This window comes from Cherax quadricarinatus, chromosome 75 (assembly GCF_038502225.1).
Source record: "Cherax quadricarinatus isolate ZL_2023a chromosome 75, ASM3850222v1, whole genome shotgun sequence".
NCBI lineage: Eukaryota > Metazoa > Arthropoda > Malacostraca > Decapoda > Parastacidae > Cherax > Cherax quadricarinatus.
The window spans coordinates 13,742,788-13,760,509 of NC_091366.1; the positions used below are offsets into that span (position 1 = coordinate 13,742,788).

Genomic DNA, 17,722 nt, shown 5'->3' on the forward strand with positions numbered 1-17,722 from the left:
AGGACAGTATAGCTAGCATGTTGCAATGAGGGCACAGTATAGCCAGTAGCACTTTGAAATGAAGACGGAATCCATCTGTACCAGCCCAAGCAATAGAGAAATCATCTACATCAATAAATGACCATCCATGATTCACCTGTGCTTAGAAACATGGACGTACTAAGTACCCATACCAGTGGTACAGTATATGGAACAAAGGTACAAGAAATGCTGCTTTTGGTCCAGACACAAGTCAATTTGAAAGGTTTGTATAGAGAGATACAAAGTTTTTCAAGCCAAAAATAAGACTTAAAACAAGATGTGATATCACCAAACGGTCATAAAAAACAAGATAATTACATGTGTATAATAAACGAAGTCAGTGGTGGAACTTCATCAAAGGCTACACTAATCGACGAAGGGGGGCAGGGGTAATAACTGGGATTGTACTGACCATATGCTCTAGCAGTTTATACACAGTACAGGAAGCAGACCTAGTGATTTGGGTGGTGATCAGTATATCTAGTTTGCTAATGGAAAGAACTATTGCCGACGGGGGCTATAGCACTATCTGACCAGATCCTTCAGCAAGCACTGAAGGATCATGATGCTGGATCATGGAAACTTGTATGTTTCTGATCAGACTGCCATAGGATTAGACACTGTGTAAAGTGAATTATTGGGCTCACTTCTAACAGGTAAAAATATAATAAAATTATTTATCAGACATTTCAGAAGGAAGACAGACAAACTGACACCACAAAAAAAAATAGAAAATGACTCAAGGAACTGGAAACGTCAAAAAAAAGAAAAAAAAAAAAAAAAAAAGGCTAGTGGTCTCTCTACAGGACCAGCAATGTCAAGGGCGGGAATCATAGTCAGGGGTATAAAGTACTTCCCTATCAATATCTGCCCCTTCTCTTCACTGCACCATTACCAGTCTTTAAAACACTGCATAACTGAGCTCTTGCCTGGTTTAAAGTGAGTTACGGCTGTGTTGGAAGCTGATATCTTAAGATGTTTCTCTGATGCTGGTGGGATGGCAACAATGATATCAGAATGAAGAGACAAAAAAAATAATAACTCATCATTGGGATTGTCAGGGAGGCAAGGAAGGCAGTGCAGCATGAACTTCCGCGCCACATGCTGGAAATGGAATCTTAACCAGCAAATAGGACAAACATCCACAGAAGTAATGGTAATGGGTACAGGATTACTAGCATACAGATCGTCAGTATCCATCCAACGAAAAGAAATTAATACAGGAATGTGATAAGAGTCAAACTGGCACATTACGCCAGTGTGAGAGATTTCAAGAACTCTACCTAAAGAATGACAATTACAACTGCCTAACAGCAAAAGTGGTATGGCCAAGTTGGCAATCAAAATCCTGAGTGTGCCTTAACGATAAAGGGAAGACAGAGATCAGCAAACTGTGCAGACTGTGTCCAGTAAATACTACAAATCTAGATAAGGCATGTGTAAGATAAGGGTATCTTTACTGCGGAGACATTTCGCCAACCTGTGGCTTTATTAATCCAACACAGAGAATAATACTAAAGACTGGAAGACATGAAGTAGAAGTTTGAGGTGATCAGCCCCTCAGCCTTGTTAGGCATTCCGTACATCTTAAATGAATCTACAGTAGATACCCGAGAGTGGACACTTATATATACAGTGGAACCTGGGTTGTTGAACGCACTAGTTGTCAAACAAATCAGTTTTCGAACAAAGAATTCTGTCCTGGTTTTTATACGGTCTTGGTTGTCGACTGACAATGCTCGGATCACATGATCACCAGAGTCCACAGTGTGGGTCTCAATCAGTAGGCTAACATGCATACTGTAAACATCTCCTGAGCTCTTGCTGTGCATCTTGTGAAAGGTAATGAAACCAAAAGTATTCAATTCAATTCAATTCAATTCAAGTTTATTCTCTATAAGGGTTACAATGTGGGGTTTACAGGTTTTGGGTATTATGTGGTTTACATGTTATAAAATACTAATTACAGAGGGGGCCACTAGGACACCTAGCATGGCTAGGCATTTCGAGCAGACTTAGATTAATTCTTAACATTAAATCCTTACAGATTATGGTATTAAGGCTAAGTGACTACATCATAATTTGTGAGTTTAGCAATGTGAATGCTTTTGTTTTGGCACAATACAAGGTGTCTATATTGGAGTATCATAGGCAAACTTATGACTAGTTAGGATTTATTATTTTAAGATTAAGATTAGTATTTCTGGGTTTATAGTCAGTGGGTGAATGAGTGTAATTGTGAACCACCAGGTGGTTATCATGTAGTTAGTTGTCGGGGTGTATCAGGGAGATAAGATGTTTTCTAACTGTAGTTTTGAAAGTGATGAATGTGTCTGCAGTTCTAGAGTTTTCAGGTAGGGTGTTCCAGATTTTAGGTCCTTCGAAAGACAGTGGTCCCTCATTTCTCGTAATTAATCCGTTCCTGGAGCCGTTACTATAAACGAAATTTACGATTTACGAATCAATTTTCCCCATAAGAAATAATGTAAATACAATTAATCCGTTCCTGACACCCAGAAGTATTAAAACAAAAATTTTTAACATGAAATATACATGTAGTACATAAACAATACAATGGGAAATGATGAATGAAACATTAACAGCATAACACTTACCTTTATTGGAGATTCTTCTTAGTGTATGGGAGACTGGAGGAGAGAGAGTGGATTGTTTATAGTTTGGAAGGGGAATCCCCTTCCATCAACACCTCAGGTACCATTTGCTTTTCTGGGGTTGCTTCTCTTCTCTGTTTCTTAATGCCACTAGGACCACCTTGAGAGCCACTGGAGTCCTGTCTCACAAAATAACTGTGGAGAGAGCTCTGTTTCTGGCATCTCTTTAACACTTCCCTAAAATGGCTCAAGACTTTGTCACTGTACATGTTGCCAACCTGGCTTGCAACAACCTTGTTAGGGTGATGTTTTTCCATAAGGCTTTCCATCTTACCCCACATAGTAAAAATCTCTTTAATTTCTGAAGAAGGCACCTTCTTCCATCTCTCTTCCTCATCTGCAGCAAGATTCTGAGCTGTGATGTGTTACTCTTCCTGCTGAAGCTCTTGCAGCTCCTCAGTGGTGAGCTCTTCATTGTGGTCTTCCACCAATTCTTCCACATCCTCCAAACTCACATCCAACCCCATGGAACTCCCCAGTGCCACAATTGATTTTACAACAGACATAGGCTCATTAGGGTCAGTCCCAAATCCTTCAATCTGGCCACAATTTTCTCCAGGCAGAGTTCAAAGTCCTGGTAGTCACTCCCTCCCAAGCCATACCTATAAGGGTTATGCAGTGGAGGATGCTGAAGTGTTCTCTCCAAAATTCCCTTAGGGTCAAGGGAGTGTCTGTGTTCACAGTCAAGCACCTGTGAAACATTGCTTTTGTGTAGTTTTTTAAAGTTTGCAATAACCTGCTGGTCCATGGGTTGGAGGAGAGGAGTGGAATTCAGGGGCAAGAACTTTACTGTGATGAACCCAAACTCCTCGAAAATTAGGTCATCCAAGTTTGGAGGATGAGCAGGTGCATTGTCCATTACTAGCAGGCACTTGAGATCCAATTTCTTTTCCAGGAGATACTCTTTCACACTAGGGCCAAACACTTCATTGAACCACTCTACAAAAATTTCCCTCGTGACCCATGCCTTACTATTAGATTTCCAAAACACACACAATTTACTCTTCATAACATTGTTTTTCCTGAACACTCTGGGATTTTCAGAATGGTACACTAGTAATGGCTTCACTTTGAAATCCCCACTAGCATTAGCACAGAACATTAGCATCAGCCTGTCTTTCATAGGCTTGTGTCCTGGCATTGCCTTTTCCTCTTGTGTAATGAAGGTCCTCTTTGGCATTTTCTTCCAAAAGAGGCCTGTTTCGTCACAATTGAACACTTGTTCAGGTTTGAGTCCTTCAGCCTCTATGTACTCCTGGAACTCATGCACATATTTTTCAGCCGACGTGTGGTCTGAACTGGCAGCCTCACCATGCCTTACCACACTGTGTATGCCAGTACGGTTCTTAAATCTCTCAAACCAGCCTTTGCTGGCCTTAAATTCACTCACTTCACCACTATTGCAGGCAATTTCTTTACCAAATCTTCATGCAACTGCCTAGCCTTTTCACAAATAATCGAAGCCATAAGAGTATCTCCTGCTAATTGTTTCTCATTTATCCACACCAATAATAACTTCTCAACCTCTTCCAGTACTGGTTATCTCATTCTTGTCAGCATAGTTACTCCCTTTGCAACAACAGCATCCTTTATTTCCTTTTTCTTGGCCACTATGGAACATAAGGTTGTGTAGGGTTTCTTATACATCCTGGACAGTTCGGCCACACTTGTACCACTTTCATATTGTTCAATGATGGTTTTCTTAAATTCAATCGTATTTCACACCTTCTTTACCACAGGCTTGGCACTAGGAGCTTTCTTTGGAGCCATGGTAGCTTATTTAGTACTTGCAAGCACTAAAATAAATGAAATATTATGAAATATTTCGCTGGAGCACGTGAGGGGACCTTCGCTCACTGGTAAACAATGCCAGACTGGCTGCCGCCCCGGCTCACGCCGTGGGTACGCGTCCCGGACGAACTACGACTCGCGAGTCAACCTATGAAAAGCGAGTCCATGTTTATACGAAAATACCCCTATGATTGGCGAATTTTACGATTGCCGGGAACTACGAAAAGCAGGGGACCACTGTACATTGAATTTTTGTAAAGGTTTAGTCGAACACGGGGAATGTCATAGAGATGTTTGTGTCTGGTGTTATGCCTGTGGATCCTGTCACAACTATCAAGAAAGCATTTTAGGTCAAGGTTAATATTGGAATTTAAGGTCCTGTAGATATAGATTGCACAGTAGTAAGTGTGGATGTTTTGAACAGGGAGTAAGTTTAGATCTTTGAAGAGTGGGGGGTGTGTTGCCAGGGATGAGATTTAGTGATTATTCTTACTGCAGCTTTTTGTTGGGTTATTATTGGCTTTAGGTGTGTTGCTGCAGTTGAACCCCAAGCACAGATAGCGTAGGTGAGGTATGGATATATAAGTGAATGGTATAGTGTGAGAAGGGCAGTTTGCAGTATGTAGTATCGTATCTTGGAGAGGATCCCCACCGTTTTGGATACTTTTTTTGTTATGTCTTGGGGATATTTACTTATCAGCGGTTTTGCCTACTTTGAGCCCTATTTTGGGCCAATTCCATTGTTCCAGTCGACCAAACTCAGCTATTTCACTAGAACTCCTTTTATTCTGTCGATTTAGTACAAGAAACTGCCAATTTACCTATTTCAACTACCCAATAAAGTGATCTGAAATTACTAATTTGGCCAGTTTCACACATAATTCAAGATATGCCAATTTCAAAATAGGGTCCAACATAAACAATGCAAACATGCCTGGCACTAATATATCATTTTATCTGTTCATTAGTCATGTCTAGAGACCCCTCTTGAATTTTTATTCACACAAAAAAAACAGAAGATTTACTGTTATTCAGACTACTGCATAATTGTATAAATAATATCAGTGCATTTGTGAATGCATATTAGACCCACCAGTTGGCGTGTATTGGATGCGTGACGTGATTTGTTTACTTCTGAACATCAGCAAAAATCGAACATTTCTGCTTCTTTGAGCTCAATATCAAGCTACTTCTAGTCTTCAAACCATTGAAACCTCATCTCTATTTCTGTAATATATCTTCCATTCTGTCAAGTGAGACCAAGAAACTAGAATACAACCATAAATACCCTAAGAAAATACACTGCAAACTCACAGTTTTAAACCAAAAACACGGTCGCAGCATGCTGCAGGACTTTTTTTTTTTATACTGCACACACTGACCATGCAGACCCATTCTCTCACATGTAGGCCTGCCAGCAAGATTTGAAGCAACTAGAATTTTGTCATTAGCACTCCTCTGACACGTAAGAGGCAGTCAAATTTTCATTTACTGTACAGTATCTCAGCTAAATTTTCACTTAGTGTATTCATTTTTACAGTTTACATGTGATGTATAATATAAGTAGGTAGTAGGTTGGTAGACAGCAACCACCCAGGGAAGTACTACCATCCTGCCAGATGACTGTGAAACAAACCTGTAACTGTTTTACATGATGGTAGGATTGCTGGTGTCTTTTTCTGTCTCATAAACACGCTAGATAACAGGGATATCTTGCTACTCCTACTTACAGTTTGGTCACACTTCACAGACACACACATGCGCATATATATATATATATATATATATATATATATATATATATATATATATATATATATATATATATATATATATATATATATATATATATATATATATATATTATATATATATATATATATAATATATATATATATATAATATATATATATATTATATATATATATATATATATATATATATATATATATTATATATATATATATATATTATATATATATATTATATATATATATATATATTATATATATATATATATATATATATATATATATATATATATATATATATATATATATATATATATATATATATATATATATATATATATATATATATATATATATATATATATATATATATATGCAAAACAACCACTGTGAAAGAATAGAGAAATTCCAAGCGCTTTCGTGACTACTCACATTATCAAGGAACTATGAAAGTAAAGCATCCAAGGAAGGTATATAAGGGGTCTGGCCAACACCTCACTATCAGATCCCACAACGGTTAAACACCTGACACGCGCCAGCCCGACTGGACAGGTCCTTCGCACAACCCACCAACAAACTATTCTACCCAAGAAAATTTTAAAAATTATTATTTGTCCAGTGTATTATTAAATTCTTCCCAAATTCTATTAATTATAAATGGATCTAATTTATATAAACCAAAGGAAATATTCATATTATTGTCTAAACTGCTTTTTATGAAACAAGATTTAATAATATTCCTGTCGACCATGGACTTGCTTGATACTACTTTCTCAACTTTTTGAAAATCAATTGGATGGTTAAAATCTCTTACATGAATAAATAGAGCATTGGAATCTTGTCCAGTTCTAATGCTATATTTATGTTGTTTTAATCTTAGTTCGAGATTTTTACCAGTTTGACCGTAATAAACTTTATCGCAAATTTTACAAGGAATCTTATAGACACATCCATCAGCATTTTGGGGGGAATTCTTTATCAAAAGTTTTTTACTGTATCAAGATTTTTGAATACAACTTTAATATTAAAAGTCTTAAGAAGAGAAGGCATATCAACCAAGTTTTCATGGTAAGGGTTAATAAATACAGCTATGTTGTACACACACTTATTTTCATCAGATTCTGTCCCTGTTCCTCTTCCAGCCTTCCTTCAACTCTCATATACATGTATAATTAGTATCATATACTGTCTCATTATATTAGTACTGTAATGTAAGTAACAAATACCACACAATCTGTATATAACATACTACAAAATTAGTAACAGATATTTTCCCATTATATTTGCACAGTAAGGCCCCACTTGTATGGCAGGTTAGGTTCCAGGCTACCACCACCATAAAGTGAAAATCGACAAAAAGAGGAACATAGATTTTTTTTGCTTCCAAATGCATATTAAAGCCTGATAACATGTTTAAACTATCATATATTCAGTGTACAAAAGAGTAGATACAAAAGATTGCACAAAGGATATAAACAGATTGAATAAAATAGCATCAGAAACTCAGCTGTAGTGTGTCGGGCTGAAAAAATACCAGAATAGCGGAACAAGCACTGAATAAATTAAAAAGGGGTATAATTGAAAACCGCCATATCAGCGGAATGGTGCAAAGTGGAACGCCATAAAGCAGGGCCCTCCTGTATTGTAATTTAAGACAAATACCACTCACTCTGCTAAACTTATTGTGTTGTCACCACCTCGTTGCCCTGAGTGGTTATTGATTGTTTCATCATAATACAGCTAAGTTAACATCCTAACCTTGTAAATACATGGTGAAGAAATACACAGGTAAAGAAATCTACTCTTGCTGTTTGCCTTGCCACATTTCAAAGCAGTTTGAGGTATTTTCTGACACTAGGTTAATAATCATAAATCATCACACTATTAATTGAAACTGCTCTGCCAACTGCATTTCTTGGGGAAAAAGTAAGCAAAATCTAAGACGATTTTGTGCTGACAATTTTCAAGTAATTTTTGATACAACAATCTTAAACATTAATACAAAATGTGTCACCAAACTAACTGATACAAGGTAAGTATCAACTAGTTTGGAGTATCACAAACGATGACCTGAAATATTCACTCCATAAAACTGAGGATCACTGAGCTAATTTCAATATGTAATTCATTTTTAATTGACCATTTGCCATTTGCAACTTTTCTTATTGTACTTATAACTGTAGTTAACTGCACAAGAAGTCTTGTATAATGGGCTGTCTAGTTCTTTAGTATTATGTAGTATGCTTTATGATTAGTTGCCCAAAATGCATTGAATAATTAGTATCTTACTTTTGTGCCTACTTCTGTCCTAATTCATGCATACCCACTGCAATCCTTGTATGGCTCAAAATATTATAATTATTATAATCATTATTATTATTATTATTATTATTATTATTATTATTATTGTTATACATGCATACATACATATATACGTCTTAACGCCCTTCAAAAATGGAGAATGGTTGGCCAACCATTTTTCCAGTTGTGACTATTTTTGTAATTCTGCTATGAGAATATTTATATTTATGAATTTAGCCATCAACTAAAGTTAAAACACAGCATGTTATCTATGTTAGGCTAGGTAAGGTAATGTTAAACATATACTGTGATTGCCTAAATAATTATAAATGTTATTAGTTCGTAAGATATTTGTCACTAAGCATTTATTTTAGAAAATAAATATTTCTTACAATGTATAGGACTTCAATGAAAGTCAACTTGGTCTGACTTTTTTGGGTTATATTATATAATTTACACACGTTACTATATATGGTAATTGTACTCACCTAAATTTCTGTAACTGTACTTATGTGTACCTGTACCTAAATAAACTTACTTATAGGATGTTTTATGTAAGTTTATTTAGATAAAGGTATACATAAGTACGATTATCAGACATCATGCAAATACCCAGGATAACCCAAAAAAGTTATCCTAGGCATACTTATATATACCAAGTTCAACTGCCAGGCTAAACTAATCCTATAAATTATAGTTAATTGACAGGTTCGTGTTGTACAGTATTGACAAGGTTGCTTTTGATAGTATATTTAAATTGTAACAAGAAGTGAACTGTCAAACCTGTCAAAGTTTAAAATTGTATTATATTCATAGGGATGTACTAAGCCTTAGAGGTCATACAGTACTTCAGATTTATGTAGTCTACCACTCTGATAATATCGAATGTAAAAATCTAGATCCATTAGAGAGAAAAGCATTTATTCGAGAAGCACTTTTTAATAAAGGAAAATATTATTTCATAGCAACATCTTGTAAATAAATGGCCATGTATTCCTCGTAAACGAAGCCGTTTCAGTCATTTAAAATAATATACTCAAGCTCACCATGTTAATTTTAAATAATGTAATTTAATGACGATTCGTTACCTTTTTCTCCCTGGCAGAACACACTGACAAGACTATCTGTCATGTAAGAAGAAATATGTCACACTCACCCGTGAGCAGAGGCTGAATGACGCCATTCTGTGAGTGGTTATTTCGGATACGATCCGAAGCAGTTTCAACGCGGTCAATCATGATCATGTCACAGGTGTGTGAGGGATGAGTGGTCGTCCTATCACCCTCCCACCGTCCTGGTTTCGTCTGCACTAAACACCATCACCTGTAGAATTATAGGTACTCCAGACGCTATCTAACTCCCCAAGAAACCTCTTCCAAGTGACAAGAAAACGAAAGAACATCGCACTATTGTACCATCATCTTATTTGAACATTAATATGTATAAAGAAGGGATATTAAAAAGAATGTAATCCTATATAAAGATCAAAACAATGGTTTCATGTTATCTATAAAGTGGGCGTGTCCTGCGCAGACGACAGCTGGCCCAAACACTGTTTGTTTCCTAGACTAAACACCAACCTTAAGATTGCATTTTAATACTAACAATATTGATAGTTATTTAAACAGGTATTGCGTAATCTACCTTTATCTACTTTAGTGTATATCAAGATAAAGTGCGATAAAATGCTCATAGTTCTAAATTAAAAGGTACATACTGTACTTTCTCTAATATAAAAATAAAAACAATAAAAACTATTGGTTTGTTAACACATAACTTCATTAAAAGCTAAAACTATACATAAATAAAATTACTAAAATTATTATCTTAAGTTCGGGTTGACGATTTAATAAATTTAGTAGGAGAGTCGTCGTTCGTCATAGAGAAAAAAAAGTTTGGAGGTCACTGAAGAACATGAATGAGGTGAACCTGCTTGCATTACTATTTTTGACACTTATTGGTAAATTTAATCTAATTCTTGAAATTATATTGTGTGGAATAAATAAGCGTCTGGGAAGACGATATACGTAGGCCTTAAAGCTTATCAAAACCAGGTAGACTGAATATCAACGTGTCGGATACCTGTTCAGTCACGAACTGTGTCATTTATTACATCTCATTCAAGGGTCACTTCCATGATGCTGATGAAGATCTCTTGATCCAAGGAGCTGGAGATGCCCTTCCCTTCCTTGGATCAAGCCTGACTGCATCCCATTCCCATATGAGTTTAGCTCTCCCCGTGGATAGTGTCACTATACTAATATAACTAGCCTAGCTTTTAAACTGCCCACTGCCACATTTTTTTAGTGTAGTTCTGAATTGTTTAAATCTCTTACTGATTATTGTTATCAGTCTTTATTGTTAGTAATATGTGCATTATCAGGTGGTATATTTGATTCCTAGTCTTTATATTAGTGCTATTACTTAATCGTCACTTTTTACTTCAGACATTGCCTACATTCTCTTAAGTCATTTTGTTAATCTCTCCTATCCTTCCTTCTTCCATCTACATTTCAGACTTGATGAAAATTGGACAAGAGGTGGCCCGGCCTTTGCTCCCTGTCGTGGGAGTGTCTCAGACCAATGTCCGCCATGGGAGGAAGTACAAGCACCTCCTCATCTTCTGAGCCTAGCTGTCCCCAGGCCTAGCCCCTCCTAGCCCTCACGGGGCTCGGAGGGAGAAGCTAGTCACATTGGGATGTCACAAACCCCGCTCACACTGGGCTCGAAGGGTGTGGCAGCTGCATAACAGCAGACGATGTCAGGAGGTGCAAAGGCAGTAAGCACTTCAGGATCCTTTAGGAGCCACACCCCAGCTTTGGCCATTAAGCCCGAGTGCTGGGGAAGCTCAAGAATGCCTCTTGCTGTGTGTGTTGCTGCTACTACTAGATCACCTGTCCGTTGCACTCTGTCTGCATAGGCATGTATGTATAATGTTCACCAAAACCAGGGTCCTAGCACGGGTCTTAATCTTGCAATGACCCGTCTCTGACTCCCAAAGACTTGGTTCTTCGTTTTTGGAGCATATGCTGCTCAAGTACTGTTCTGGAAAGTTCATCTAGTGCGTCTCATATTCGACTGTGATTTGGTACTGAGGTTACTCCATCTCTGTTGTTTCCTGAGCTGGGGACTGGGCTCTGTCCGTTCTGAGAATCTGCAGATTCATGGCGTCCACCGTCTCCTCGGTCAGTAAGTACACCCTCAGGAGTGTGCTGACCATCTACCGGAAAATATTCTGTTGTTCAGTTGAGTTGATTGTGCTGCATATATCCGTGAATGCCTTGATGAGTGTTACGAGATCCTCCCTGGTGAGGGCTGGGTTGGCGGTGGGTTCGAGGCAGTAGATATTATCTGGGCTGTTGTGGTCTCTGGGGACTGCTGAGGGTTGTATTCTTCATTGTGCGCACCGTGGCCTGTTGCTGTGTGCCAAGTTGGGTAGCCGGCATCTGCTGGTGAGGTGGAGGCATAGCCAGGGAAGCCTGCATAGTGGCTGTGCTGGGCAAGGAGTGCCTGCATTGAAGTGTTATGGCCGGTGGGGGCTCGTGTAGTGCCGGCTGCTGATATCATTGACCAGATGTTTCCTGTTCCTTATGTTTTTGTTTCTTCGTTGAGGTAGAGGAGCAGGAGGCTCCTGTCCATGACGCATGTTTGAGGCTTCGAGGGTCGGAAATTCCTCAGCATTGAGTTAGGTGGCCTAATGACAGTTCTGCAGTATGGCAGGATTCTCTGCACCCATCATCTGCTGAGAGTGATGCTCTGCCATAGCCTGCTGCCTCGTTGTTGGCGTCTTCCAGGCCTCATGAATTCTAGCTAGCCTCTCGGGGCATCGAGGGTTCCAGGAATGGTCTTTCTGTGTGCAGCTCAGGCATCGTGGAGTGGGTGGCAATGCATTTTTCAGCTTGGTGATGCAGTCCTCGGTAGGATGGCGCTGGCTAGACACCGCAGATTACTCTGTTCGGACGAAGTGCACCCAGATGTCCATAACGCTGGCACTTGAAACAGCGAACTGGTTCTGCCGTGAAGGTCCTGACATCGTACCTGCCCCAGAACCGAGGTCCAGCTGGGATGGCAGCGGTCCTACATGCTGAATGAGGACCTGCCGGGTTGGTGCGTTGCCTGCCGACTTTGCCTTGAGATGCTGAGCTGACACGACACTGGGGTGAACTGCTACTGCCTCGATGGGCATAATCAGCGAGTATCGCATCACTACACCCTTGGTGATCTGCCGAGAGTGCAGTTCCTCCAGGGTGAAGGAGCGGTCTGTCTCCGTGACGATCTTCAAGGTGGTGTACATTTCCTTGTTGAGAGGAGTCAGTATTGGTTCTCCCCTCAGGTTGAACTATATCTTGAACCTCAGTTTGTGCCGTGATTCCAGGTGTATAACCATGCCACAGTGGGTTCTGTGCTCCCCGTAAGACTTTACCTTGAATCTGCGAAGTGAGTTGAGCTGGTTTGCCTGCTCCTTGGACAGACGGCACATCTTACTGTTGTACACAATGATCCATCCTTCCGTATTTGCTGGCTGCATGGCTGGAGCTGTCAGATCTGCAGACTCTTCCTCTTCCTCTGATGACACAGAGTGGTCTTGCAACTTCTTCGCTAGGACTGCACCCCGCATTTCCAAATCTGAGTCCTCTATTGAGTCCCTGGAACATCGTGACCTTTTCCTTTCGGCAGAAGCCATGTACATGAATGGTATACAATACTGACAAGATGAAAATTAGACACATGTGCTACATCTGGGTATCTTTATTTATGTACAACTTGTCAGACACTGCAATATGATGGAATCTTTGTTCAAAGGAAATCTACATGACCTTCACGGCTACTTCTACCACTAACCCATCCCTTGGATATGACCTACTTCCACTGGGGAATCCCGCCTACCAGTGACTATGCCCTCATCTGCTACCCGTCCCTTTCCACCTGACGCCAGTATATAAGCACCAGCTTATATACTGGCGTGTGCTATGCTCCAGAATCTTCACGACTACGGTGCTCTTCACACCAACTCGAAGGCTGAGGGACTGATTACCCGATCTTCTGTACATAGTTCTACTGCCTTCCATTCATGTCACTAAATTTGTATTGATAAAGCCACTGGATGGCGAAGCGTCTACAATAAAGATACCCAGATGTTGCACATGTGTCTCAATTTTCATTATGTTGGTATTGTATACCATTTATGTACAAAATTTTAGTCTTCTTCCTTTTCTACGCTTTCTACTTCCTTGCTCACGAATGCAGACACTGACCCAGATTTAATCTGTTCAACCGCAGTGATCACCAATATTCTTCTGAAAATAACGTCTGTATTACACAGCAGTAGTAGAGGTGTATGACACTTGTGGGTTTAGCGCTTAGTTATGATTATTATAATATTAATTTATTACACAGCCAGTTTACCTGGAGTTTACCTGGAGAGAGTTCCTGGGGTCAACGCCCCCGAGGCCCGGTCTGTGACCAGGCCTCCTGGTGGATCAGAACCTGATCAACCAGGCTGTTGCTGTTGGCTGCACGCAAACCAACGTACGAGCCACAGCCCGGCTGGTCAGGAACCGACTTTAGGTGCTTGTCCAGTGCCAGCTTGAAGACTGCCAGGGGTCTGTTGGTAATCCCCCTTATGTATGCTGGGAGGCAGTTGAACAGTCTCGGGCCCCTGACACTTATTGTATGGTCTCTTAACGTGCTAGTGACACCCCTGCTTTTCATTGGGGGGATGTTGCATCGTCTGCCAAGTCTTTTGCTTTCGTAGTGAGTGATTTTCGTGTGCAAGTTCGGTACTAGTCCCTCTAGGATTTTCCAGGTGTATATAATCATGTATCTCTCCCGCCTGCGTTCCAGGGAATACAGGTTCAGGAACCTCAAGCACTCCCAGTAATTGAGGTGTTTTATCTCCGTTATGCGCGCCGTGAAGGTTCTCTGTACATTTTCTAGGTCAGCAATTTCACCTGCCTTGAAAGGTGCTGTTAGTGTGCAGCAATATTCCAGCCTAGATAGAACAAATGACCTGAAGAGTGTCATCATGGGCTTGGCCTCCCTAGTTTTGAAGGTTCTCATTATCCATCCTGTCATTTTTCTAGCAGATGCGATTGATACAATGTTATGGTCCTTGAAGGTGAGATCCTCCGACATGATCACTCCCAGGTCTTTGACGTTGGTGTTTCGCTCTATTTTGTGGCCAGAATTTGTTTTGTACTCTGATGAAGATTTAATTTCCTCGTGTTTACCATATCTGAGTAATTGAAATTTCTCATCGTTGAACTTCATATTGTTTTCTGCAGCCCATCGAAAGATTTGGTTGATGTCCGCCTGGAGCCTTGCAGTGTTTACCTGGAGTTACCTGGAGAGAGTTCCGGGGGTCAACGCCCCCGCGGCCCGGTCCGTGACCAGGCCTCCTGGTGGATCAGAGCCTGATCAACCAGGCTGTTGCTGCTGGCTGCTCGCAAACCAACGTACGAGCCACAGCCCGGCTGGTCAGGAACCGACTTTAGGTGCTTGTCCAGTGCCAGCTTGAAGACTGCCAGGGGTCTGTTGGTAATCCCCCTTATGTATGCTGGGAGGCAGTTGAACAGTCTCGGGCCCCTGACACTTATTGTATGGTCTCTTAACGTGCTAGTGACACCCCTGCTTTTCATTGGGGGGATGTTGCATCGTCTGCCAAGTCTTTTGCTTTCGTAGTGAGTGATTTTCGTGTGCAAGTTCGGTACTAGTCCCTCTAGGATTTTCCAGGTGTATATAATCATGTATCTCTCCCGCCTGCGTTCCAGGGAATACAGGTTCAGGAACCTCAAGCGCTCCCAGTAATTGAGGTGTTTTATCTCCGTTATGCGCGCCGTGAAGGTTCTCTGTACATTTTCTAGGTCAGCAATTTCACCTGCCTTGAAAGGTGCTGTTAGTGTGCAGCAATATTCCAGCCTATGACACTGTCATGTAGATTCGGGTGTCATCTGCAAAGGAAGACACGGTGCTGTGGCTGACATCCTTGTCTATGTCGAATATGAGGATGAGGAACAAGATGGGAGCGAGTACTGTGCCTTGTGGAACAGAGCTTTTCACCGTAGCTGCCTCGGACTTTACTATGTTGATGACTACTCTCTGTGTTCTGTTAGTGAGGAAATTATAGATCCATCGACTGACTTTTCCTGTTATTCCTTTAGCACGCATTTTGTGCGCTATTACGCCATGGTCACACTTGTCGAAGGCTTTTGCAAAGTCTGTATATATTACATCTGCATTCTTTTTGCCTTCTAGTGCATTTAGGACCTTGTCGTAGTGATCCAATAGTTGAGACAGACAGGACCGTCCTGTTCTAAACCCATGTTGCCCTGGGTTGTGTAACTGATGGGTTTCTAGATGGGTGGTGATCTTGCTTCTTAGGACCCTTTCAAAGATTTTTATGGTATGGGTTGTTAGTGCTATTGGTCTGTAGTTCTTTGCTGTTGCTTTACTGCCCGGAAAGACGGTTCTCAGCGCCTGGAAGAATATCAGTATCTAATTACATTTCTCAGTAAGAACTATAATGACCTCTTAGCACTCCTCAGTTGTTATATGAATTATTTTAATTTGTAAAGGGGGTGGCCAGTGGAAGGTCTCGGTCAGATGACCAACAGCTCCAGTGGTGAGTCATCATATGACTAAGACCCGTGTCAGGAAACACTTGTCCTGTTTCCTGACCAATCCTATGTAACTCCTCAATTCTCTAAATACTAACATATCTTGTATTATTCTTACTGCAACCCGGCTTAAACATGACACAACAGACATCTTTGCCTTACTTGGGTACACAGCCATACATAACTGTAGGTCTGATCAAATGGGGGGAGGAATTGGAATCTACTCCTCTAATGAATTAATATGTATTAACTCTACATGTGCCAGTGTTGAACATGGCAAATATATTTTTGCTAAATTTACAATAAAAAATAAAGGATTCCAATTACAGTTGGAACAGTCTATATGTTAACTGACGTTTTTATTGGTTACCCTAAGACCTAAGTAATATACACTTGTATAACAGTTGTACTCGGTGTGGACGTATCAGTGGTTCATTACTTTGTAATTTGTTCTTGACTGTAACCATGTATAGGAGTGAGGCTGATTCATTACCTTTGTAACTTGCCATGATTGTGACCAGATCTACCTGGAGTTCATTACCTTTGTAACTAGTTCAGCTATCATAACTTTGGGGTCCAGTCCCTGGACCCATTATGTACCTTTGTAATCTTTTGACTACCGCCCACAGGATGGGTATGGGGTGCATAATAAAGATATTAAACAACGAAGGCACGTCAGGGCCACAATGAGTACGGGCCAGTGGTACAGCTTGGTGGCCCGGTGGCCTGGTGGCTAAAGCTCCCGCTTCACACTTGGAGGGCCCGGGTTCGATTCCCGGCGGGTAGAAACATTTCGACACGTTTCCTTACACCTGTTGTCCTGTTCACCTAGCAGCAAATAGGTACCTGGGTGTTAGTCGACTGGTGTGGGTCGCATCCTGGGGGACAAGATTAAGGACCACAATGGAAATAAGTTAGACAGTCCTCGATGACGCACTGACTTTCTTGGGTTATCCTGGGTGGCTAACCCTCCGGGGTTAAAAATCCGAACGAAATCTTATCTTATCTTATCTTACCCAAGAAGAATGGGCACTCACTGGAGCTCAATGCTGAGGTGTGATGGAAGGTGGCCAGACTACCCCTACCAGTGGAAAAGGATCTCTTCCATACTCTCTTCATGAACTCCCACCAGTTGAGAGGGTTAGGAGTGATGACTGGGAAGGAGGGAAGGAGTAAGGAAGACAACTCTTTCTACAAACTCTTCGACCTCTTGGGGAGGGTCGATGGTGCTCCTGCAAGCAACAGATCCCGGCGCAACTTGCTTCTGTTTGCAACGGCTGTCTGGCTGTCTGCCGAGGAGGAACAGGCACCTAGCAACATCTGTTGTTGGGGCAATGGATGAATTCCCTACTATGTTTGTTAACTGCTCATTACTCTGTAATTTGTTTATGATTGTAATCATGTCATAACGTGTTTATCATTCATTACCTTTGAAACTTGTCATGATTGTGACCAGCTCTACCTGGAGCTCATTACCTTTGTTACTTGGTCATGATTGTGACCAGATGTAGGTTAAAATGGTATAAAATACCGACAGATTGTTAGGTAAGACACATATGCAACAGTTAGG

The 17,722-nt window shown here is 40.5% G+C and overlaps 1 protein-coding gene across 2 annotated transcripts in view; it reads right to left on the reverse strand.

Annotated features, from left to right (window-relative positions):
- Window positions 1-9,879, reverse strand: part of Naprt (nicotinate phosphoribosyltransferase) — a gene marked incomplete at its 3' end in the record, with an annotated part of 185,360 nt that extends 175,481 nt beyond the window's left edge. The window contains 1 exon segment of one of the 2 annotated variants that reach the window (XM_070101068.1): window positions 9,693-9,879. In XM_070101068.1, the coding sequence (XP_069957169.1) occupies window positions 9,693-9,780 (88 nt within the window). 2 annotated transcript variants of the gene reach the window in all.
- Window positions 9,880-17,722: the final 7,843 nt, after the last annotated feature.